The sequence below is a fragment of the Phodopus roborovskii genome, unplaced genomic scaffold (assembly GCF_943737965.1).
Source record: "Phodopus roborovskii unplaced genomic scaffold, PHOROB, whole genome shotgun sequence".
Taxonomy (NCBI): Eukaryota; Metazoa; Chordata; class Mammalia; order Rodentia; family Cricetidae; genus Phodopus; species Phodopus roborovskii.
The window spans coordinates 21,403,122-21,428,431 of NW_026126448.1; the positions used below are offsets into that span (position 1 = coordinate 21,403,122).

Here is a 25,310-nt window from a genome sequence, read left to right on the forward strand (position 1 = left end):
AGAGGACTGGGTCAGGAGTCCATTCTCAAGGGAGATGTTCCTTCTTTTACTGTTTATAACCTCTTAAACTCTAGGAAGCTAGAATGTATGCAAGGTTTCCTACTTTAAGGAAAAGGTCTTCAGATATTGCTTAAAATACAAGACTATAAAAATAAAGGCCCCCAAGAAGACAAACGGGAAAAGACATGTTCAGAGGGTCTGTATGACTACCCTGAGCCATTGAATTAAGAGATCTGCCCATGGTGTTTGTAATTTCTTTGTCCCTCGGTTTCCTCATCAAGAGAATAGATAGAGGTAGCTGGGCATAGATGGGAAAGTAGGCAGATCTCTGTGAGCTTGAGTCAGACTGGTCTACACAGTGAGACCCTGTCTCTCACTTTATGTCTCTGTATCTCTTTCTCCACCCCCCCCCCTTTCTCTCACACACAAAGAAGCACATCATTCATGCACAGAGGAGAGATAGAAAATAGAGAACAGCCAGGTGTGTGGTGTTTCATTCACAATTGTCATTCCTTCACTGAAGAGACCAAAACAGGAGGATTGCAGTTTGATACCAGCCCTGGCTACAAAGTGAGGACCTACCTTTAAAAAAATGTGTAGTGTGCTGGCTTAGTACTACACAAGCATAAAGACCAAATTCAGATCCCCAGCACCCTTGTAGAAGCCAAGCATAGGAGTGGGTGTCTATAACCTCAATGCTGAGGAGGTAAAGACAAATGACCTAGGCCAAACAGTCTAGCCAAAACAGCAAGCTCAGGTTCAGTAAAAGTCACTATCTCAAAAATAAGATAGTGACAGAGGAAAGCACCCAACATAGGTATGCATACATATACACAGGGATATGCAACATAGGTATGCATACACATACACAGGGATATGCAACATAGGTATGCATACACATACACAGGGATATGCAACATAGGTATGCATACATATACACAGGGATATGCAACATAGGTATGCATACACATACACAGGGATATGCAACATAGGTATGCATACATATACACAGGGATATGTAGCTCAGTGTTTGTCTAGCATCAGGATCTGGATTCCTAGCACTGAAAACAACACAACCATCAGACAGGTATTTCTTGGAATAACTGAGATGAGAAAATAACAATAATCACAACTGTCCCTCCTGATGTGAAACCGCGCACACTCCCACACACACCCACACACCCCCACCCCACATCCCCCCCACACACACACCCCACACACACACACCCCACACACACACCCCACACACACACACACCCCACACACACACCCCACACACACATAGCTGTGAAAAAATTTAAGTTGTTTTTGTTGTTGGGTGGTTGTTTTTTGTTTTTTTGGCTTTTCAAGACAGGGTTTCTTTGATTAGCCTTGGCTGTCCTAAAACTAGCTTTACAAGACACGCTGTCCTCAAAGGCATGCACTACCACCATAAATTAAAAGAAGTTTACTTTATATATTACCCAAGAGATTAACAACAATGATAAAACATTTGCAACAATATGTAAATTAGGTGAATGTCTCTCTTAAAACATGGAATTTTCCATTTAGTATTTTCAGATAGGAGTTGACATTTGGTAGCTAAAACATCAGAGAGTAAAACCACAGACAAGAAAGGGGGCTACTGGGGCTGGAGAAATGACTCCATGATTAAGAACACTGGGTTTAATCCAAGCAGTGGTGGCACACCCCTTTAGTCCCAGCACTAGGGAGGCAGAGGCAAATAGATCTCTGTGAGTTTGAAACCAGCCTGATCTACAAGAGCTAGTTCTAGGACAGCCTCCAAAGCCACAGAGAAATCATGTTGAAAAACTAAAACCAAAACAAAACAAAACCACTGGGTTTAATTCCCAACATTCACATGGGATTTCACAACTGTCTATAATTCCAGTTCCAGGGCATGATTCACATGAGAAGTACACCAAATGAACGTGTTCCTTCAAATGAATATGCTCTATCAAATGAACATGCTCCAGTCTTGGAGACTATTCTATTCAAGGATCCAGGAACATTCACTTCTACACAAATCCCTGGGTTTAATCTCCAGCAAGGCATAAAGTAGGATGAGAAGGGACTATGACATGCCTGAAATTACAGCACTCAGGTGAAGACAGGAAAGAGGAGGAGCTGTAGTTCCAGTTTTCAGCTACAGAGTTGAGGCCAGCCTGTCTCAACACCAACAAGCAAACGCAGCCCCTAAACAGACAAACTCCTCTGTATGGCCTTTCCTTGTCATAAATAAGCATTCTGAAACCTTCCACAAAGAGTCTGATTTTTTTCTTCCACCATACCATTACTACACAAGATGGTAGGTATATCTGTTTACCCTTGCTTAATGCATGTACCTAGCCAGCATGTAAGCCCCAGGAAGTAGCAATGCATGTGTGTATGATTCAGTGCCATGTCTATCATCTAGCACCCTTAGCTATCTTCATCCTTCATGGAGTCTCAAACTTCCAGCAGCAAAGCTTACAAATCAGAGAATAGCTGGGCAGTGGTGGTGTACACCTTTAATCACAGCAATTGGGAGGCAGAAGCAGTCAGGATCTGAGTTCTAGGCCAGCCTGGTCTACATAGTGAGTTCCAGGACAGCCAGGACTACACAGAGAAATCCTGTCTTGAAACAAAACAAAGAAAACCCACCAACACACAAATTAAACAAATACCAAAAAGACTGGCCAGTTCAAAACTGAAGCATCACCCACTTTCAGTGTTTCCCCAGACTGAATTTGTTCAGTAGTTCCTTCTAGGAAAGAATTCTGACACAACAGCCAACAGTTTCAACAGGGGCAATACTAGCCTTTTTAAATTAAGTGTATGAAAAGCTTGTTTTTGTTGTTGTCACAAACTCCTTATAACGCCAAGTTCTCCAGTGCAGCTCCACAGAGAAAGGTGGTCCTCACCCACCACAGCAGGGTAATTTACGACTTATGGAAGTTAACCCATGGAGCAACCAAGAGAACAGAGTCAGAACTGACTAACCTTAGCAGTTAAATAGTACAAAGACACCTGCTAGCTGCTGAAGAGAACAGCATTTTATTTTAAGCAGTAGTTGGTGTCAGGCCTGGTAGCTCAGGTGGAAGGCAAGAGGACCGCTGTGAGTTTGAGAACAGCCTAGATTACTTAGTGAGAAGTTCCAGATTATTCTGGTTTGAAGGATAAGATCCAATCTTAAACACACACACAAAATCAAACTTCTGTTGGAAGATAATCTAACAAGTTATTTTTCCCTCTAGTGCTTTTATTATAAGTACAGCCATACTGATATCTATTATTATTTACTGGTAATTTCTTCTTCACTACAAATATGGATCCTGTGTTCACAGCACACTGTCTTGACAGTGGTGCAGCTCAGACTGATAAAAGTGGACTAGCACTTAGTAGGTACTCATGAGTTAAACATTTTGCTGTAAGACTGCAAAGCCCCAATTATTGTACACTTAATCTAGGTGCTATTTCAGCAAGCATAATGGACAATGAGGAACTTAAAAGTATAGTCTTTGTTACTCACACAAAGTGACGTGACTTAACACACCAAAACACACTTGCACAGGTGATGTGACCCACTGCCATCTTTCAGTGCATCTACTAACTAGGGCAAACACGCTGGGATGGATGAGCCCTTCAGTTTGGCAGAGTGCAGTTCTCTTGGTACTTTTGCCATTCTTACATATCATATTTATCATTATGTGATATGGCACAAAAGGAACCTGTCATGAATGGTCATGAATCCTGACACAGCTTCACCTGGGCAAGGACAAAGCACTGTCCAGCTCTTCAGGGTAGTTTTTAAATGTTCTTCCAGTTTCAGTGTCTGGTTTGCAGACAAAATATCCAAACCCAGCGGAAACAAGTAAAAGCAGAGCCTACCCCCTTCTCTTGTAAAGGCACAGGTGGCAAGTACACACAAATAACATAAATAAAATTAATGCCACTAAATCTAATTACACAGTTTGTTTTTCTCTTGCCAAAGCTTTTCCTCCTTGGGCAGGCATTGGTGGTGCCCACCTTTGGTCCCAGCACTCCGGAAGTGGAGGCACAGGCAGGTGGATCTCTGTGAGTTTGAGTCCCGCCTGGTCTACAGAGCGAGTTTCAGGACAGGCTCCAAAGCAATACAGAGAAACCCTGTCCCTGAAAAAATTAAAAAAGTTTTTCTTCCTATACTAAAAAGGATATCACTGAAGAGTGGACCTTAAAAATCAAGTGTTATACTACATACTTTGACAAAAAGCAGCACCAATACCACTCAGTTTATTTTACTAATTCCTAGAAATATCTTGGTCTACTCCCCTAAAATGCCATTTCTTTTTCCAGCTAAGACCTACCCCAAGCTGGGAGGTGGTGGTGAATGCCTTTAGTTTCAGCACTTGGGAGCCAGAGGCAGGCAGATTTCTGTGAGTTAGAGACCAGCCAGATCTACAGAGCTAGTTCCCTGACAGCCTCCAAAGCCAAATAGAAACCCTGGGGGGGGGGGGGGCTGTTTAAAAAAAAAAAAAAAAGACCCACCCCCAGTCTACTGACACTACAAAAGACACAATTACAGAAGTTAAAATAAAGAAGGGCTAATATAATCTGGGCTGGGTTGTGGTGGTGCAGGTCTTTGATTCCAGCATTCAGGAGACAGAGGCCTCTGTGAGTTCCCTATGAGTTCCAGGGCAGTCCAGACTGTTTCAAGGAGAGAGAAACCTTATCTCAAAAAACAAAACTGGGGAGAAAAAAAAAAAAAAGAGCTAATCTTACTCAGCTTTATTCCAGGTGCATCCAAATCCTAGGATTTAAGGTCAGCAATTTGCAGATTGGTAGTAGATTATATAGTCTAGCAAACTCTCTACTTCCTTTCAAAGCTTCCAAAATATATTGTTATCAAACTCCTAGGCCACTGTCCAAAAGAACATGTGCATTAGGCTCTACTTCAAGATTCTCACCAGAAATGAGACTAAAGTTAGCAGCTGTCTCTTTAGAGGGTCATTGTCAATGTTTTTTCTTTGCATTTTGTCCAGGTGATCATGTTGAGATGGATACTTGGCATACTAAACAACCATGAAAATTTAGCCAGCATCTTGCCCTCTCCCATCTCCTCCTCCTGTCTTCCTAGTACACTCTGGTTCACATACTCCTCAGTTATTATCATACTTCAAAGCACTAAGAATGTCCCTTTAGTGTGTCTGAGCAGGTGAGCCCAACTATTTCAATCATATTTTATTTTAAACCCAAATGGCATCATGAAACCACTATTGATCACCTGAGGTTTTCTGTTGGGGATGTTAGAAAAGTCAATTCCAAGTTAAACTAGAGAGCAAGGACTAGACTTACAAAGTGAAGGAAAAACAGTAATGTTATAAGTTGTCCTGTGCCAACTAAACCCCAGAGTAAGGAAGGCTAAGATCATTCTCTTGACCAAAAGCAATAAAATGAGAAAGTGTTAATCATTTAGAAACTTCTGCTTATTTATTAAACAAAAAGTGCTACCTGTCTGTAATTATCCCAGCCTTTAGAACAGAGGTAAGCAGTAAGACACTAGGGTCTTCTCAGAAATGTCATACTGGAAGCAATACTAATTGCATCTCCAAGCATGTACCAACTCTAGCATGGTAAATTTACTGGAGCATCTGTGTACTTTATATTCTACTAAGTTAGATACCAAGTGAGGGAATGAAAGGCAGTGGAGGGGTGTAAAGGAATACAGCCAAAAGCAGGAGATAAAATGAGTTAAAAACACATTATATACATCACAGAACTCCCTATTGAAAGTATCCCTCTGTATATTAAACCACAGGTCAAACTATCAACCTCCTGGAAACCACTGACCCGTCCTGGTTGGGTTTTAATGATGCATGTCTCAGGCAATGAGGAAAAGGTGGCCTGGCTGTATACTTGTTTCTAAAGGAAAGGACACAGACATTCCACCTGAGATTCTCTGAAAGCACACGTGAATTAGAGTGCTGGTTCTTCAGTGGGTACTTGAACTGATGTTTATTTACTGACCATTTGTCTATTTTCATTACATTGCCCAGGACAATCTTGAATAATAACTCTTTATATAAATGGCAACAGGTCTCAGCTCAATCACACACTCCTCAGACAGGAGCTCACCCATTTCAGTGATGGGATAACTTGCTAGGATTATCCTACAAGGACACATGGAAAAAAAAAAAACAACAACAACAACAACAAAAAAAAAAAAAAAAAAAAAAAAAAAACCTAGGCTGGTCACTACAGAGTTAGGCATAGTTACTGAGAGATCACCACATTCTTATTCTTACATCAGGTGGTCACACAGGCAGAAGGAACATGGTGTTTAATTAGTGTTGAAATACTGGTTTGTTTGTTTTGTTTTGTTTTTTATTTCATGTAGCTGAGACTGGGTTTGAACTCCTGATCCTCTTGCCTTCATCTCCCCGCTGCTAGGATTAGGTAAGCACTACATTGGTAGTATTGAAACTGTCAGACATATCCAGAAATAGTCTTTTCTTTTCTACCTTCCTCCAACTCTCAAGACCAGATACAAATTATTGCTATGTCAACTCATGGCAGAACTACAAGGAGTAAACAGAATATGGGTACCATCCTATTAGAGTTCATCACCACTGCACAGGAGGATGATCCATCTATTTTCTACATGGGCTAAATGTTTGGATATCTGTGAAATGCCTATGATAGAGACCTCATCCATAATGGAATGGTTTTACAAAGTAGAGCCTTGAGCAGTAACTGGATTTCAGCTTGGATCACAATGGTAGCTCCCCATACCGGGATTAGCATTCTTTAACTTAAGACCACAAGCAAGGTCTGAGGCCAGCCTGATCTGTCTACAAGGTAAGTTCCAGAAGAGCCAGGACTGACTATATAGAGGAACCCTGTCTAGAAACACCAGAAAAGACCACAAGCAAGAGACTTCACCTAAAATCTAATCTGCTGACATCTTAACCTTGCACTTCTATACTGTGAGAAATAAAATCTACAAAGTTTTGTTATTTAGTAGACCATGAGGTTAACACAGCACTTTTACAGCCTTTTCTCTATCCAGTAACACTTTCATCATAGAAGACACATGTATCTGAAACATCCATCTACGGTATAATTAGAAGCACCTCAGGCAAATTCAGGTATGCCCTGAAGCCTAGTTGAGTGTAAATGTACAATGAAGTACTTCTCAAATTTGAGTGTCCATCAGGACAGTCTAAAGAACCTGTTAAAGTATACCTCAGAATTCTGGATTCAAGGTTTCAAGTTCTAAACAAGGCCACCCAGGTAGTCTCTCAAACTAGATCAAAATTTGGGTTTTTCAGGCAGATACGGTGACATGGCCCTTAGGAGGCTTACATATGGCAGTTTTGAATTCAAGGGCCACCTGTGCTGCATAACAAGACCCTGTTTCAAAAAAAAGGAAAAAGTTGCTCTATCGAGTTAAGGCCATGCAGACCTGACAACCAGTTTGATCCCGAGAACCCAAATGAAAGAAGGGACCAGCACAAGGTTATTCTCTGATTCCCTGAACACAATGTCACATCATACATCTCTGCACTCACACACCACACACACACACACACACACACACACACACACACACACACACACACACACAGTAAAAAGATTGGGGGGGGTGTTTTTGCTTTTTCAAGACAGGGTTTCTCTGTGAAGCCCTGGCTATACTGGAACAAATTCACTCTGTAGACCAGGCTGGTCTCAAACTCAAAAATCCTCCTGCCTCTGCCTCCCAAATTCTAGGATAAAGGCATGCAACCACCACTGCCAGGAAAAAAGCTTTTTAAAAAAGAAATTTCTATAACTTAGTAGTACTTTCATTCATCTTTAGTATGTAGTACAACCTACAGAGTATTTTTTCTTCATCATGTAGTTTAGAATACAGAGTAAGAGAAATAGCTGATCTAAAGTCATACAGCATAAAGAAAATTTGAAACTGGACCTAGAGCCAATTGTATGTGGCGCTGTGTGCATTCACTTTACTCAGGTGGCAGATTAATACAGTAACTCCCTCCTAACTGGACTCAAAATGTTTTCACAATGCAAGTCACTCCGACAAAAGTAGTTCTTTCTATCTTAGAACCAGAATCCCATCCCCAGTCTTAAAGGTGTCTCCTGATAATGGCCTCAAAGAACCACCAGTTCTCTCCCCAGGAATTACAAAACAGCAACAAATCAAGAGCCATGACCATTATGAGAAACCCAGAATAATAAAATTTTAAATGGAAAAAATGGACAGGGCCAATATCTAGGTATAGTGTCACAGGAACCATTCTCCAAGCAAGGCTGGAGACTAAGTGGTGATGAGCACTCCTGATCTTCCGAGATACACGTTTGTTTCCCCAACACCGGTATGGACCACCTCACAATCACCTGAAACTTGAACACCAGGAAATCCAAAGCTCTCTTTTGGCCTCTACATGTATGCTCATACATATGGCAGACCCTCAACACAGGCATATACAAACAAAATAACTTTTCTTTTACGTTCTAGCCAATTACAAAAATAATGTCCTAAGTAGTCCTGGCTCTAAAGTAAATTTGTAAAATACAAATTAATATTTTAACAGGGGTGGCTCAGTGATAAGAATACTACTTGCCTAGCATCTAGAGACCCTGGATTTAATTCCTAATACCTTAAAAAATAAATAGGAGCCTTAAACTAACTACTACCCCTAAAGGATGTTTTATAACAATTTCAATGCCTAGAAGCCAAGAGGAATAATGGAACCTCTTCCAGGATTCTGAAGAATAAATGAGGAAATTCATGAGAATCAAACATAATGCTTACTCAGCTCAAGTAGGCCCACAATACACAGTAGCTGTCCTGAATTCTCACTTTCAGCTTGCTGGCTTCAAAGTCAAGATCTCAGTAAAGATTCTTGGCCCTGAACAATATTTTAACAAACTGTTCCCTAAGGCCACTATGAGAGTTTGTTTTGTTTTTGTTTTTTGGAGCCCAGATTCCTAAACAGGTAGAAGTTGGAAGCCAAAGCATAAGTCATGTAAACCAGAACCGGATGATAAAAAAGTTTCAGGCTTTTTGCCCAGCAGTGGTGGTGCACACCTTTAACCCCATCGCTTTGAAGGCAGAGGCAGGCAGATCTCTGAGCTTGAGGCCAGCCTGGTCTAATACAGCCAGGGCTACACATAGAGAAACCTGATAGGAGAGGGCAAAGGAGGACAGACTAACAAAAGAGTTTGAGGCTCTGGACTAATTAATGTGGGGCCAGCCTATGAATTCCACAGCCTCAGGATCAGAACAGAATGCTATCCAAAGAAAGGGCAGAGAGAAAGCCATCTGTATTTGCCAAAGACAACCTGACCATAAACACAGCTACTACTCACCAGCATTTCTGCCTAGGTAGCCTGTTTCCTAAGGACAGAAGGTAATATCTACTCCAGAGAAGGGGAAATCACTGGATACAAGATCCAAAAGGATGCACCTAAAACAATGCAGTCTTCAGTCCTCTACTACATACCAAATTCATGTTGTTCTTTTTTTTAATTATTTATTTTTATTTTGTGTGCATTGGTGTTTTGCCTGCATGTAAATCTGTGTGAGGGTAGTAGATCCTGGAGTTAAAGACAATTGTAAGCTGCCATGTGCTCGCTGGGAATTGAACCCCTGGCCCCTCTGGAAGAGCAGTCTCAGTGCTCTTAACCACTGAGCCATGTCTCCAGCCCCTCATACTGTTCTTAAAGTCAAAGTACACCACACTTAAGCCAATTCAGAGTAAACAGCCAAGCCCAAATGCACTCTTGCTGGGAAAGCTCAGCAAGCAAGCTGTGAGCTCAAGTAAAAAAAAAAAAAAGGAGGCAAAACAAAAACCAAGCACACAGCAAATGGGCTTTTTAAATGAGTGATATCAAACCGACCTGACCCCTCTCACTCCCCACTCCCATCACACTGGTGTTAGATATTTGGGGGTGGGGTGGAGTCCTTTTAATGGCTATAAATAAGCTGAAAGCTAACAACTTTGAAGTGAAAAGCATATAAAAATCTTGGCTGCTGGTGATGAGCCACAGAAAAATCATGAATGTGCCAGTGCCAAGGGAAAAGGAAATCTAATATCCAACACTGCAGATTTGGGAACACAGAAGCAACAAAGCCATAAGGACACCCAAATGCAAAGGGGGGGGGGGGAGACACACATTTCCTCTCCATGGGGGTGGCAATTCAAGTAATACACTCTGGGCCTGCAGAGCACACAGCCCAACACCCAAAGCCCCTTAGTATTTAGTATCAACAAAACTTCCTAGAAGACAACAAAAATCTGTCCTGGATTACTGGGTGATTTCTAATATGCACCATAACCAACACTAAGTCAACATTTAGGGATGGAATTTCCCATGGCAGCTTTCTGGAATGTATTCTTGGCATCAGGCTTCTTCTCATTCCAGTCCACCCTTAGAACATGCAGAAGCCACTGAGAAATACTCAACCTGTCCAACGACTCTCCCTGATATGCACAAGTGACCAACAAAAACTTCCTCAGGTATTTCCTTCATGTACAAAACAATAACAACAAAACCTTTGCTCCATTTCAATGGGAATGGACAATTTCATGGAATAGTTAAACTGATTAAGTCAATGTTTACCCTAACTTGATCCCTCTAAAATGTGGGACTTGAGCTCAATGGTTGCGTACTTACTGCTCCTACAGAGTGCAGAAGACTAGGGTTCAGTTCCTGAAATGCAACTCCAGTATCAGGGATTCCAATGCCCTCTTTACATGTGCATGAAGCACATACATACACTTAAATACATACTCATACAACAAATAATTGAAAAATACAATAAATAGTAAGATTAAGGAATTCATCTTCTGCACCTGCACACCTACTATCCAGGACAGATGAACTATAATGCCAGTGTTGAATTATTCAAAATTCATTCTCCCAAAATGCAAAAACTTCAAAGCAAAAAAGAAGTTGGAAGAGATAGTTCTAAATTAGAATCTGTACTCATGATTCCATTCTTACAGGGCTGACAAGATGGCTCAGTGAGTAAAATTGTTTGCTTAATAAAAAGACTGAGTGGTGGCTCATGCCTTTAGTCCCAGCACTCAGGAGGCAGAGGCAGGCAGATCTCTGTCAGTCCACGGCCAAAGTAGTCTACAGAGTTCCAGGACAGGCTTCAAAAAGCTACAGAGAAACACTGTCTTCAAAAACAAAACACAAAGCCTGACAAGCTCACTCCTCTCCCCCCCTACACACACACACACACACACACACACACACACACACACAGTGTTCACACTCTGTGTAAATAAAGGTAGGTGGAAAGAGGTTATCAACTCCACAAGGTAAGTTGTCCTCTGACCTCTACACTCCATGGCAATTTTATGCACACACAGTTTTGAAGATTCCTACTTCTATGCTAGTTCACTATTACCTATCCACTTCCAGGAGGAAGCATTTTTGTAATGGCTTGGCATTGGATACACAATTCACACTTGGCTATTTATCATCCACTGATGGTCCTTATCAACTGCCAAACACAAAGACCAGTAGGTAAGACAAATCAATCATTGCATTTCAGAGACTCCATAAAGAATAATTGTGCTTGTAATATAGTTTCTTGGCCATAGTCAATCTATAAACAGTATTAAAGGCCATTTCTCTGAATGGACTATTGCAAACTGTATATATCCATCAACCCATCAACCAATATAAGGTTCTAAAGCAACTCAACTTGAGCACAATTCCCACCTTGTCAAAAGTGTAACATAACAGCAGCATGTAAGAGTCCTGAACAGGTACTTCATAAATAGAGAAATGGCTCAGTGGTTCAGAATGTTTCCTGTACTTCCAGAGTACCCAAATTCAGTTCCCAGCACCCACATTGGCTGGCTTACAACCACCTGTAACTCCAAGAGTTCCAACCTCCTCTTCTGGCACCTGAACCCATGTGATGTTTACTCACACAAATAAAGGCAATAATAGTACTAACATCCTTAGTATTATTTCATCAACTAACTCTAAGAACAATGTCCAGGTTTACCTGAACCACCATGACTACAGGGTTGTCCAGAATATACAACTGGGAAGACCTTCTGAATGCAGAGTTACTACAAATAAATCTACAAACTAGTTTAGAATTTAGCATATTCCTACACAGTCACAGGAACTACAAAATCGGTCCAGGAATGGCTACAGTTTGGATTCTATAAAGCCCATGCAATTAGAAATCATTATGGACAAAGCGCAAGTTAATATTTTAACTTTTTTCCTTTTAAATTTTTTTAGTTTGAGCCGGGCAGTGGTGGCACACGCCTTTAATTCTGGCACTTGGGAGGCAGAGGCAGGCGGATCTCTGAGTCTGAGATCAGCCTGGTCTACAAAGCTACACAAAGAAACCCTGTCTTGAAAAAAACAAAAATAAAAATATTTAGTTTGTCAAATGCTACACATCTGAATGGCTATCCCTAACTAAACCTGCTAAGTTCTGATTGGTCCTCATTCCTGGTTCCCTTAAGCCTGTATACTTGACTTGGGGCACATCCACAGTAAAGCCACTTTGCCAAGTCTTCTGAATGTGTGCGCCCAGCCCAAGATGACTGAATTCCTTTAAAGCTGACATTGCTTCTATCTTTTCTAAGGAGTGGGGTGGGGTTGAAACAGTATGCCTAAGTAACCTAGACTGGCTTGAATTTAAAAGCCATTCTCCTGCCTCAAACCTTCCAAATACCAAATCCCAAGTGCTGAGATTACAGGCATCACACCTGGCTGTCTCTACCTTTTAAATCCTTTTCTATATAGTACCCAGTGAAAGTGTTATTCTGTCTAGAACCCAGTCAGTGAAAGTATTCTATCTAGAAAAGACAGAATTCTATCTAGAACCCAGTCAGTGAACATGTTCTACCTAGTACCCAGTCAGTGTTAAATGTAAATGGGCCTATTTCTCAACCCACTGGAGTCTTCCAGATCTCCTAACCTGAAGATTACACTCTCTGACATCAGATGAAGTTCTAATAACCTTGCCATCTTTGTAGTAGGAAGACCTTAACAATATTAGGCAACGAAAATCAGTGTCATCAAATTTCTCTCTTTTATTAATATTGCTTTAAAATAACCTGATAGCTTTTGTAACAGAGCTGAACCTAAAAAGTATCATCAGGTCCATAATTACATTCACATCCCCTGCTATTACCTAAGCTAAATCAAACAGGCTCTCACAAAACACTGATCTTCTTGTGAAGTAATTGGTATCAGTCAGTGAATTGGGGGGGGGGGGGGGGGGGGGGGGGCTAGTGGTGAGACAGGGTCTCACTATGTAGCTTTGGGTGGCCTGGAACTCACTATGTAGACCAGGCTGACCTCAAAGTTAGGCATCCACCTGCCTCTGGGTCCAGAGTTCTAGGATTAAAGGTATGGGCCACCATGCCTGGAACAGTAGATTAAGTCTTAAAAGACACTGATAAAATTATTCTGGTCATTTCACAAGGCTACCAAGTCAGATTCTTCTCTCACCAAAAAAATAAAAATAAAAATTCACTGAAGGAACAAGTCCAGAAATATTAATCTAACTAAAATGACCATCCAACCCTTGAAACAGGACCCAGTGAGCCAACTGACCCAGAACTGGGGAGATGAGGACAATTTTAGCGTGTGTGTAACAGAGAAGCCCTGTAAAGACTGTATAAATAAGCCAGGTCCTTCAGCCCTTCACAGCTCAACATGAGAGTAAAGCTGATGCTGAACCTTCAGTATCATTCTCCTTCCTGGTATTCTAGAAATGTAAACCCAATCCAACAAGACTTCATGCCAAACTATAAATCCTTTTCCAAAGGAACGAGGGTTTTAACTCAAAGTATCCAAAGCCAAGCTTTTGGAACACATTTATTTCACTATTGAAACTTAGAGAGTTCTTTCCAAACTTCTGTCGGCTTTCTCTATGTAACTGCCACTGACTTTTAACAAGGTTTCATGTCTTCAACTTAGCATGAAGTCAAACCACAGAGGTTCCCCTTCCAGGGTGGCATCTTCTCCTGGGTTAGAACTACCTATCCCAATTTCTGTGTCCTGCGTGCCCCGCCCCCACTGCCTTCTCCCCCATCCCTTTTTCAGCAGGGTGATTTTATTCTACCTCATGAGGCAACTAGCATTATCTTTGCCCGAAAACTGTTTATTAATTTGCCTGTCAAACATTCTATAGAGCCGTTTACATCTTACTGCAGAAACCTCCTGGGTACATATTGACAGCTCAGCGAGTATTTACACAAAGCTCTGAAACACTTGGTCCCTTCAGAGGAAAAAGTTGCCGTGTCAAGCTGAGAATCAAACACCTTCTCTTCTACCTTTTTTCCTCTTCTGTAAAAGCAAGCTTCCCTCCAGCACAGCTCCAATATGCAGAAGTCACACCTCTAAACTACTAAAAGAAAAAGATGACAAAATTTCAGGTGTGCTGGGGAAAAAACATGTCCAGGACTACAGCAAGCCACGTAGTTCCTTAAACCAGGGTACAGGAAGGCAAACTACCTAAAGAATTTACAGTCTAACACTTAGTTTTTCCTGTTCCTGGCTCAGGAGCTTTTGTTTCTCTCAGCAAAACTTACAGGGCAAGTCCAGGCACTCAGATTACAACCAACTGCCCAAACCAGACCCAGACCTGCCCCACTGCTCAGCGTCTGAAGAGCTAAATGCTACCTCTCCCTCCTTCCCTCACCACCCACCTCAAAGCAGTGTGCTGATGTTAAATTGTATCAATACCTACTTCCTATCTATCCCACCCCAATGACTAGCCTCCTGGGGATCCTGAAGCAACTATTTCAAGTTCTAATGAAGTCTGCCTAATATTTGATTACCTTCACTGTTTCAAAACCTTCAATCAGGTGAAATGACTAATGACAAACAGATTAACAGTTTTGAGACAAGTTTTTTCTTTGTAGCACTCAACTTCTCTGAGCTTGTCTCTGCAAATCCCAGGAGACAACCTTGAGTTCCTTAAGCCTGGGGGAGGAAAGATAGCTTTAAAAAACACCACTGAAATCAGGCTCAAGCCTTAACCCTGGGAGACTAAGAGTTTAGTTTGAAAGTCAATCTGAGCTATAAATCAGGACCCAACCTCCCTCCCTCCCTCCTTCCCTCTCTCTTCCTCTCTCTCTCCCTCTCTCTCTCTCTCTCCCTCTCTCTCTCTCTCTCTCACACACACACACACACACAGGAAGATGAGGGGTTACTGACGAAGGAACATGTCTACTATAGAAGAAATCAATGAGTTCCAATATAGTGCAAGATTATTTGGTTCGCCAGTTTCACTTAACCAAAAATGCAAATGACTTGCCTTGGGTCAGTTTCTAGAGGAACAACCCAAGCCTCTCTCACTCTGATCCTTCACCACTAGACAACACAACTCAATCTAAACAAACAAACCAAAGAACAGAGATAAAGGCCAGGTGGACTCAGAATCTCTTTCAGAGCCCCCAGGAATCACAGTTCACTGGAAGGATACTATTCTGTATCAATTTACTCTGTATACTTTATCAGATTGTTGTGAGGCAGGATCTTGCTATGCAGCTCTGGATGATTCAAAAAAAAAAAAAAAAAAAAAAAAAACAGACATCTCCATGGTCCCCCTAGTCTCCCTACTGGGATCATAGGTATGTGCTTCCATACTTTTTCTCCTTGGTGACACAGGGTTTCTCTCTAGGTAGTCCAGGCTGACCTGGAATTCATTATGTAACCTTAAAATTAAGATCATTCTGCCTCAGCCTTATGAGTGCTGGGAATACAGGTGACAACCACCATTCCTGGCTCTTGAATACCATATTTTAAAACATATATGCATGCTGCCATTGCTTCTAAAACATAAGAGATAAACTTGAAGCACATCAATATAATCTTTTGGGGCTAGGAATAGGAAAGACCCTAGACCATTACTTTGTTATCCTACTCCCGCATTCTTAAAAAAGTTCACCAACTGCTGTGTGAAATGCCTATTGCAACTGACATCACACCTGTACAAATGGATCCAACATTGGAAGGTTGCAGCAGGTTGTGGGGGGGGGGGCTTTATACAGATCAATACAGAAGAAAGGAACCTTACCATCCCAGCTCCCATCACTCACAACCATGAACAATAGAGACTAGAAGTCTGGACTGATGTATTTTCTTCCTGTGGATTTCCTGGCCCCTCCTAAGAGAGAAGTCCCAACTGTTCCATATCTCAGCCAGCCCACAATACCTGTCACATATCCTGATAACAAATCCAGGGTTTCAGTATCTGTAACCCAGAAGTTTGGAATATCAGCTGATAATGTCCAGCAGAAACGAACAGCCATGCTTCTAGTGTAGGCTCTGCTTGGCTTGGTAAAGGGAGTTTCTGTGGCTCAAGCTGGACCCAAACTCCTGATCCCTCTCCCTCCACCTCACAAATTATGTTAAACTACTATTACTCTCAAGGTATACTGCTAAAAGTGACATAAACTCACTCCAATAGTAACCTAAAACCACATCATCTGTCCCATCCAACCCCATGAAACATGCTACTTGTTATTAAAAGAATGAAGGAAAACGTCAGTGTGATTGATTGCCCTTGCTCCTACAAAAAAACACACACTAATCTTTATTTCTTAAAAGCAGAATCAAGCCAGGAGGAAGTAACACATGCCTTTAATCCCAGCACTGGAGAGGCAGAGGCAGGCGGATCTCTGTGAATTCAAGGTCTGCCTGGTCTACAGAGCAAATTCCAGGACAGGCTCCAAAGCTACAGAGAAACCCTGTCTAGAAAAAACAAAAAATAAAACAAAACAAAAAAAAAGGCAAAGTCAAATAACATCATCACCTTACTTAATCATGTTAGAAAAAAATTTTTTGTTTTGCTTTTTTTTTTTTTAGAGGCTGTCCTGGAACTAGCTCTTGTAGACCAGGCTGGTCTCGAACTCACAGAGCCTGCCTCTGCCTCCAGAGTGCTGGGACTAAAGGCGTGTGCCACCAACACCCAGCATTGTTTTGCTTTTTTTGAGAGACAGGGTCTCATTATGCAGCTCTGACTGGCCTAGAACACACTATGTAGACCAAGCTGGCCTCAAACTCAAGTTCCACCTATTTCTGTCTCCCAAGAGCCACCACAGCACCTAACCCCCCCCCCCCCAAAAAAAAGCAGTCTTTAAACTATGACTGGGATGGGGAAAGGAATGACCTTCCTCAATAATACTTCAGACTAGGGCTACAGCTCAATTTGGCAGAGTGCTTATCTAGCATCTGAAGTCCTGAGTTCAACTCCCAGCCCAACAGTAACTCCACTTCCAGGGGATCTGACACCTGGTCAGTTCTGGTACCTGTACACATCTGATGCATATAAACTCATGTAGGTACACAAACCCATTCACATAAATTTCTAAAAATCTACTAAAATAGAACAAACTGGCCTGTGAGACACACACACACACACACACACACACACACACACACACACACACACACACCAGGGGTGGAAGCAAGTGGACCAAAAGGTCCTTCTTTGACTTCAAAGCCAACATAGACTTCAAAAGACATGACAAGTTTATCCTCAAGCAACAAGTAGAATCTCAGAGCCAAGCTTATCCCCCCTATAAACCTAAGATCTGTAACTATTAGACACCTAGACTGCTATACACACTTAAAGCTTACAAAACTCAAGTTGTACTATTTCTTGCATGAGTTACTGCTCTCCAGCTCATTCCCTACATCTCAGAACTGAAATGAAATTGAATAAAAAAAAAAATCTATTCTTAGTGCTGGGGCCTGGTGGTGATAAAAGAGAATTTTTTTTAAAAAAGTGAGAATTTAAAAAAAAAAAAAAAAAAAAAAAGCCCATGGGCAGCAGACAGGACTCAAAACAAGGACTGTGCTCTTTGGACAGAAGAACATGAGAAGAACATATGACTAGTACCTAGACACACAGGGAGTGCTCAATTATTTAATGACCAAAATCAGAAATGACTGTACCCACCAAAAACAAATAACATAGCTCCTGACTGTAATCCTAGCACTTGAGAGGCAGAGAGAGACAGGAGAATCAGGAGTTCAAAAATCAACCTACGTTTCATATACATCCTGGGGTATATGAGATCCTGTCACAAACAAACAAAACACACTGCTTTTAATGAGCCTTGACACCCATCCCCAATTATTTCTTCTAATACTATTCAAGAAAGGTAAATTTCTTAGTCAAAAGAAAACAAAGTGAGGGAAAGCAGACATACAACGTTAAATGACTCGTGCATACTGTCTTTTAAGACAAAACTTATCCTCCAGGCAACAGGAAAAAATTGAGATTGTCCCTATCCTCAGAGATGAAGAACACTAGGGAAGTCTATAGCATCACAGGAGAACAACAGAAGAGTATGAAAGTAGTTCTAGGCTGGGGAGGGGATACAGGAAATCACTGTTTTAAGTGAATATATATAAAAAAAAAAATCTAGCACAAAGGCACAATAGCTGGGAATGGGGGACCTGAGGCCCTTTCTCTGCTCTCTGAAAATATCAAGTCCAAAGGGGCATAATATTCCTGACCAATGCACCCAGGGAGAGAAAAGCAAAGTGAAATACACAAAACAAAATGTATTAAAAGGAACCAAAAGTGACAACCCTAAGTGTCATTGGAGCTCATATCTTTGCACCCTGAAAGATAAAAAGGGGGGGGAGAAAAAACACAAACTTAAAACACAAAGAAAAATAGTGGCCAATGTCCATTTTAAAGCCCTAAAATGACTGGTGGCAAAACAAATATTCCAGGAACAAGTCATAAATTACTTCTAACCTCTCTAAATCTGGAAGACATCAGCATCTCTTTCAATTGAACAGTTCTCCCAAAGTTCAATTAACAAAAGTGTTAACAAGATTCAACATGTAAACAAAGAAAGACCCAACCCTTGCTTTAAAGGGAACTCTTGATCCTAATATCAAATTCCGTCAGACAGCTCTGAGCAAGAATATTAACAAAAACCACCTTCTTCCCCTACAGATCCCACATTTGCCGTTCAATAAAAAGGCCAGTAAAATAATTTAGGTTCTGTAAAGTGGAACAGTGTCAAAAATTACTCAAGACAAATGTATCCTCAGAGCCATCAAAGAACTCATTTATACCATCAGGAAAGTCACAAAACCAAAACAAACAGCAAACCCATTGTAGAGAAAAACTCAGCTACTGTTCCAACAACACAGAATCTATTTCAGACTGCATAAAACATAACAAGCAAAATAAATCCAAGGTACAAGCAAAATGCCATCGCCTCCTCTTTTGTTTCAGGCACAATGTAACAAGGGCAGCCTGTCTGGGGCTCTGCTCCTGATACAGTATTGCTGCTTAAACCTCCCTCCTCAAGGTCACAGCCAATTTCAGCTCTGGAATAAAAGGCGGATAGTGGCAGCGATGGTTTGGGTTATCACTGGCAGAAAAGCAGAGTGTAAAAGTTTATGAGCTCATCAGGATTGTTGTACCATTACATCAGAGGCAATTATAAATGGCCAAGAGCAGAAGATGGGGAGCCAATCAGATCACAGATAGGATGTCAACCTAAGACCAACTGTCTCCTGGCTTTGACAGAAGGATTTTACCTCCATAATTCAAATCCCAAACCAAAGCAATCTGCACTTACTACTCCAATCACTCAGCTGTTTACCAGCACTTCCAAAGAGAAGCCCAGGCCACTGGGCCGGCCGAGACTGAGACAAGAGGTGGCCCCGGCGGCCCAGGGCGAACCCCAGTCGGCCTCAAGCTGCCCCCGAGCAGGCCCCAGCTCTCCCCCGAGGTCCCCCGGGCCCTAGGGGCCACTCTTTAGAAGCACATATTAGGGGACGGCCTAGAGGAAGGCAAGGGGGTCAGAGGAGCGGCAGGTGAGCAAGAAAAGGCTGCTTCTGTCTCCCGGGTTCCTGACACAGCCTACACCCCTACCCTGAAGCCCCAGCACCCCCTCACCCGGGCCTGGCCCTTCCAGGCACACTTTGCTCCTCACCCCCCTGAAGACCCCCAGAGTTCCAAAGGACCAGCGGAGAGGGAGGAACCGGACAGACACCTCCGGAGAAGCCCCACACAAAGGCTGATCGAGGGAAGGAGAGGAAGGCAGACAGGCAGCCATTTTAAGAGAGAAGAGCCAGACAATGGCAGCTCCCCGGCAGTGGGGGCCCAGACCCGAGGGGAGCCCACGGCCGGGGCCTGCTCCCCGCGGCCGCCACCCACCCCCCGGCCCCGCTCGCCCCAGCCCCCTCCCCACTCAGCTGTGTACCTGAGGGGTCCGGGCGAGCGGCTGCCCCCCGCCGCCGCTGCTCCCGGGGCTCATGGGCGCGTGGTGGCTCCTTTGTTGGGCCCCTCCCGAGGCGGCCGCTGCCGCCGCCGCCGCCGCCGCCGCAGCCCCCCAGCACTGCGAGGCCATGTCCGCCGGGCCCTTGCCCGCGCCCCCGTCCTGGGGCCCGCCGCCGTAGTCGCCCCCGGGGTAGCCCTGGTAGCCCCGGGCCGAGCTGGGCGACGTGAGCAGTTGGTTGAGGGTGGGGGTGGCGGTGGGCTGGGGAGTTCCCCCGCCGGCCGCTGAGGGGCCGCCTCCCCCCATGGCCCCGAAGCGCTGCTGAGCGAAGGACGAAGAAGACGAGGAGGCAGAGGCGCTGGAGGAGGGAGGCGGCTTGGAGCCGGCGGCCGGCGCGCCGGAGCCCGGAGTGCCACCTCTCGGGGAGCTCAGCGCGTAGGCCTGGGGGGGCGGGGGGTAGGCGCTGCGGTTGGGGTAGTAGGAGTTGTACTGGTGGTTGGGGAAGCCGTGGTCGTGCGAGTTCTGCTGGGGCCCGGCGTAGGGCTCCAGGCCCCCGCCACCGCCGCTCTGCAGCGCTGCCAGGCCAGGGCTTTGTTGTCCGCCATGTTGTTGGTGGAAGACGGCGGCCGCGGCGGCGGCGACGGCGGACGGGCTCCGGCCGTAGGGTTGCCCGAAGCCGTAGGCTGGGGGCGGCAGGGCGGCCGCAGCTGAGTGAGGAGGCGCCCCCACCCCGTCGCTGCTGCCGCCGCCGCCGCCGCCGGGCGGCTCCGTGAGGTTATTGTTCAGGGCGGGCCTAGGGCCCGCGTTCCCGTTCGAGTTCTTCAGGTCCGGCTCCGCGCCGGGCCCGCCGGCTCCGCCGCCGCCGCCGCCGCCACCCCCATTGCTCTCGGCCCCGTCCTGCAGCTCCTTTCCCAGCGGCTGCGGCGGCCCCACAGCGGGGCCCTCGCTTTCCTGCCCGGCGGCTGCCTTCATTTCCCCGCGCTCGGCCGCTGCCGCCGCCGCCTCGCCCCCCGCCTCCTCCCGCTGTTGCTCGGCTTTCTTCAGCTCCGAGGGCGGCGGCGGCGGGTTGCCCAGGCTGCTGGCGGCGGCGGGGGCGACCTGCGCGGCCATGATCCCCGCTGTCTCGTCCGCGGAGAGACCCGGCCCTGTCTTCGTCTTCTCCCCCCTCCCACCCCGCCCCGGGGCCGAGTCCCCCGGGCTGCCCTCCCCACCCGCCCGGGCGGGCCTCGCGGGGCTCCGCTGCTGCGCTGCGCTCGCTCCTCTCCCCCCCGCCCCGCCGGCTCAGGCTCCGGGCTGGCGGCGGAGGAGGAGGAGGAGGCGGCGGCGGCAGCCGAGGCGCCGGCGGCTCAGCTGCTCCCGGCTCTGGAGGCTCGGGACCCGGCTCTCCCGGCTCATTCCCCCCAAGCCCTTGCCTGGGAATGAGGGGGGCGGTGGAGGCTCCGCTCCCCAGGGCCTGGCCCCGCTGTGACTCTCCGCTTTCTGCTGCCGGAGAAAGGAGGAGGGAGGGAGGGAGGGAGGCGAGGGGGAGGGGGCGGGAAGGGAGGGAGGGAGCGGGGGGGAGGGGGACCCGGGACGGGCGGGCTGGAGGGCGCGCGGCAGCGGACGGGGCGCCGGGAGGCAGAGTAGGAGCGCGGCTCTGGCGGGCGCCCTGCCTCGCCTCCCCGGCCGCGGCTCGGGCCGAGGCTGCTGCGCGGCGGCGGGCGGGCGGGCGAGCGGGCGGGCGGGCGGGCGGACGGCGGGACTGAGCGGCTAGAGCGCCCCACTCTCCTCCGAGTCCCCCTCACTCCGACACGAGGCTCAGCACTGCCATTTTACCCAGCGCCGTCGCGGCCGCCTGAAAAACCCGGAGTGGAGCGCGGAGCGGGCGCAGGCCGTGGAATGGACTCGCTCCCTTCCCCTCACAAAGGAGGAGGGGAGAGAACGAGCCGCGGCGGCGGCAAGCCCTCAGCCTCTTTCGCTCGGCAGCGCCGCCGCCGAAGGCTTCGGGGAAAACCCGGCCCGGAGCTGGCGCCTCCGGAGCCTGTGCCGCCTCTCCCGCGCCGTTCCCATCCTGGCCTGTCCCCTCCTGGCCGCCCCGAAGGGAGCGGGCCGCGTGAACTTTACCCGCGCCTGCAAAATTGGCCTGAGCCCGAAACCGCGGCCGCCGCGGCCCCGGCCTGACCCCCTGGCACAGGGCCTGGTCTCTTGGCTGCGACTTAGCACCTCTCCGGCACTTTTCTTCTTCAAAGCCTTTTGCAGACCTGCTCTAGAGACCCAGCTGAGTGAGCCCTGCTTTTTACCCCCTTTGGCTAGCCCCAAAGGAGGACTGACCATTGTTCAAACTATCCGTTCTCCCGGTCCCTGCCCTCATTAGCCTGCCCTGACAAGGCCCTGGGGGCATGAGGTCTGGATTATCCCCATTTTATCATCAGACACAAGAGAGGGGGCTGCCCAGGTCACTTAAAGTCACAGGGTAGAAGAGTTTGGCTATAAAAAGTGGAGTCACCAAAGGTGCATCTTGTCTACTTAGCCAAAGAAGGGAAAAAGAAAAAAAGAGCTCTTCAGTTGTGTGGAAATGCAACAATGGGATCAGAGTGTCAGAAGGGGTTTCAAACCAGGCGTGGTCATCCCACCACCTCACGTAAAATGGTGGCTACTGATGCTTTGGGGGCCTAGGACAGTGGCCAAGCTCCATTAGCTCTTCCTAGGGGAACCGAGCCCACAATGGCCAGTAGCCCCAGTCTCAGAAAGCAGGACCTTGGAAGTCTGTAAACAGCCCACAGAAAAGGTCCAGGGGCTGGCACAACCTCTGTTCAGAGACCACTGCACAAGAGGGATGCAGAAAATGGGAACCATTTTCTCTTTAAAAGAGAGAAAAAGCAGAGCCCAACAGGTCACAGAGAAAACGGATGCCCCTCAGATCTCTTGTCTATCCCAAGGTGTAAAGACTCCTTGAAGTTTACCAGAGACCCTAAGGCCAGGGTTTATCTGAGAAGATCAAGGCATTCACGGAAAAGCTCAGTTGTCAGGATCTACAGGCCTCACCAAACCCCACAGCAGCCTTTTCTTCTCAGGCAGGCTTGGAATGCTCTGACATGGCAAGCGAGGAACAAACCAAAGAGAATTCCAGCTCCTCACCAGGCCCAAGGCTGCCTTGGGAAAGGCCAGGGCCAGCATCGCTGACAAAGGCCTCTTCTCCTCTCAGGCTTTATAAATGCAGTCTTGGAGCCACAGACCATTATCTTAGAACTTCTGGATTCCAAAGGCCCCTGGAGTTCTGACCATGTTGCAGGTCAGCAAAAATAAAAGGCTAAAATTCATGTCTAACCCCAAGAAAAATCAAGAATATCCTGCTACAAACCCCTTTGGCGATTGGTGAGAGGGGAGGTATGCTTTCCCATCCCCCAACCAAAATCCAAACGAACCTGCCAAGATGATGGGGCTGGCTGGTATGGACCAGTGGCCTCTTTTCATTCACAGTCCTCAGGAGCAACAACTCCACTGGTGCATTAGGTCCTAGAAACCAAATTATAGGCTGCCTCATAAACGGAGCTTTGCTATTGAGTCAACTGCCTCAGAGCTGCCAAACAGTCCTGAGTCCCGCACACAAATGAGGAATTTTTTACATGCAATTACCCTGCCATTTTCCTCAGAGCTGGGGTGTAATGGGAAACCTGGAGCCCAGTGAAAATCTGGAAGCCAGAATGGATTTGTCTTAAAGGAAAGTCCACATGGCCTTCATCCATGGCCGTGAAAATGAAAAGCGCCAAAATCCCTTCCCCTACACGTGGTCACGCTGTTTTGAAAACAGTCACCATTTTAATCTAGCAATGAGGCAAAGTGCATAAAAATATATCCACCTGGGTCAGGAGAGGTAGTGTGTTTCTCCCTACTTTTTCTTTTTTTCTTTTTTTTTTTTCTCGCTCAAATCCTTAGAGTCTCTTCCACTCAGAGCTCTACAACATTAACCTAAGGACTGCTGGGCTGAGGAACTTTCTTAGAAACTGGTCCATCCGCTTTCCCCAGGGGCACAGGGAACGGGAAAGGGGGAGGGGAGGAGCAGGCACGTGGCTGGCCCGAGCAGCGAGACCCCGACTCGGGGCCGTGGGTCCTCCCCTCGGTGGGTATTTTTCCCCCACAGCCCCTGCCTTTTCACCCCACACCCAGGCAGCTCAGGAATCCCGGCGCAGATTATAGGGCTAGGACAGCGCTCCCCTCTCGAAAGCGCCTCTGCCACCGACAGCCTGATGGCAAATATGGACTGAATCGTTGACATGGAAACCGGACTAAAGTCTCGTTCGCTCGCTCTCACAGGAGAGTTCTTATCACCGAGCCCGGCAGCACGGCGCTCGGCAAAAGCGGACTGGATCCGGAGCCGCGCGGATCGGGTGGCGCTCCTAGGCGCCGGAACTCCGGCGACTGCCACCACCAAGGAAAGGGGGCTGGGCTGCCGGCAGCAACCGGCTGAAAATGGCAGAGGATGTGCTCTCATTTTCTCTGGCTGCACAGCGTGCATGGATTGGGCCCGAGAATGAGGGATGAACCTAGGAAGATCCCACACAGTCAACTGCAAAATGTGGAAGCTGGGCCTGGAGGGTTTGCTAGAAGAAAGAAACGCTTGCAGGGAGGACAAGTCCTTCCTCCCTCGTAGTTTGCTCACTCTAAATGTCTGAAACACAAAACTCCTCCAACAAACAAAAGGTCGGCCTCGCAGACCTCTTTCCACTGCTCCACTCGGGGCAGGTCGTTGCTGGGAAGGGGAAGGGTTAGGCTGGAATCCGGGCTGAGGCGTGCAGAGCCGGGCTGTGGCCCCCGCACATTCCCGCCGCGGCGCCGCACCAGACACCCAGCTGAGCGCTCTCAAGTGCGAACTGGAGCTGCGAGTTTGAGCAAAAGGGCAACTGTGTCAGTTGACGGAAGCCAGAAGCAGAGTTCAAAGCCTGGCGTGGATTTCCGTCTGGAGCTGTGTTTCTTAAAGTTTGTAACTCCGTGTGAAGAAACAGCCCCAGCGGAGGCTTTGGGATCAGTGTGAAAGTCTAGCACTACCATCTGACAGTGAGCCGCAAAACTTTGGGCTGCATATTAAGCGAGGAAAGTGGATTGAAGCTAGAGTCAAGG

General features: G+C 46.3%; 1 protein-coding gene across 2 annotated transcripts in view; it reads right to left on the reverse strand.

Moving 5' to 3' along the window:
* Arid1a (AT-rich interaction domain 1A) overlaps positions 1 to 21,388 on the reverse strand; it is a 76,732-nt gene extending 55,344 nt beyond the window's left edge. For both annotated transcript variants that reach the window (XM_051189055.1, XM_051189054.1), the window contains exon 1: positions 20,199 to 21,388. In XM_051189055.1, the coding sequence (XP_051045012.1) occupies positions 20,199 to 21,323 (1,125 nt within the window). In that variant the 5' untranslated portion in view covers positions 21,324 to 21,388. The remainder of the gene's footprint in view (positions 1 to 20,198) is intronic.
* Between the last annotated feature and the right edge of the window lie 3,922 nt (positions 21,389 to 25,310).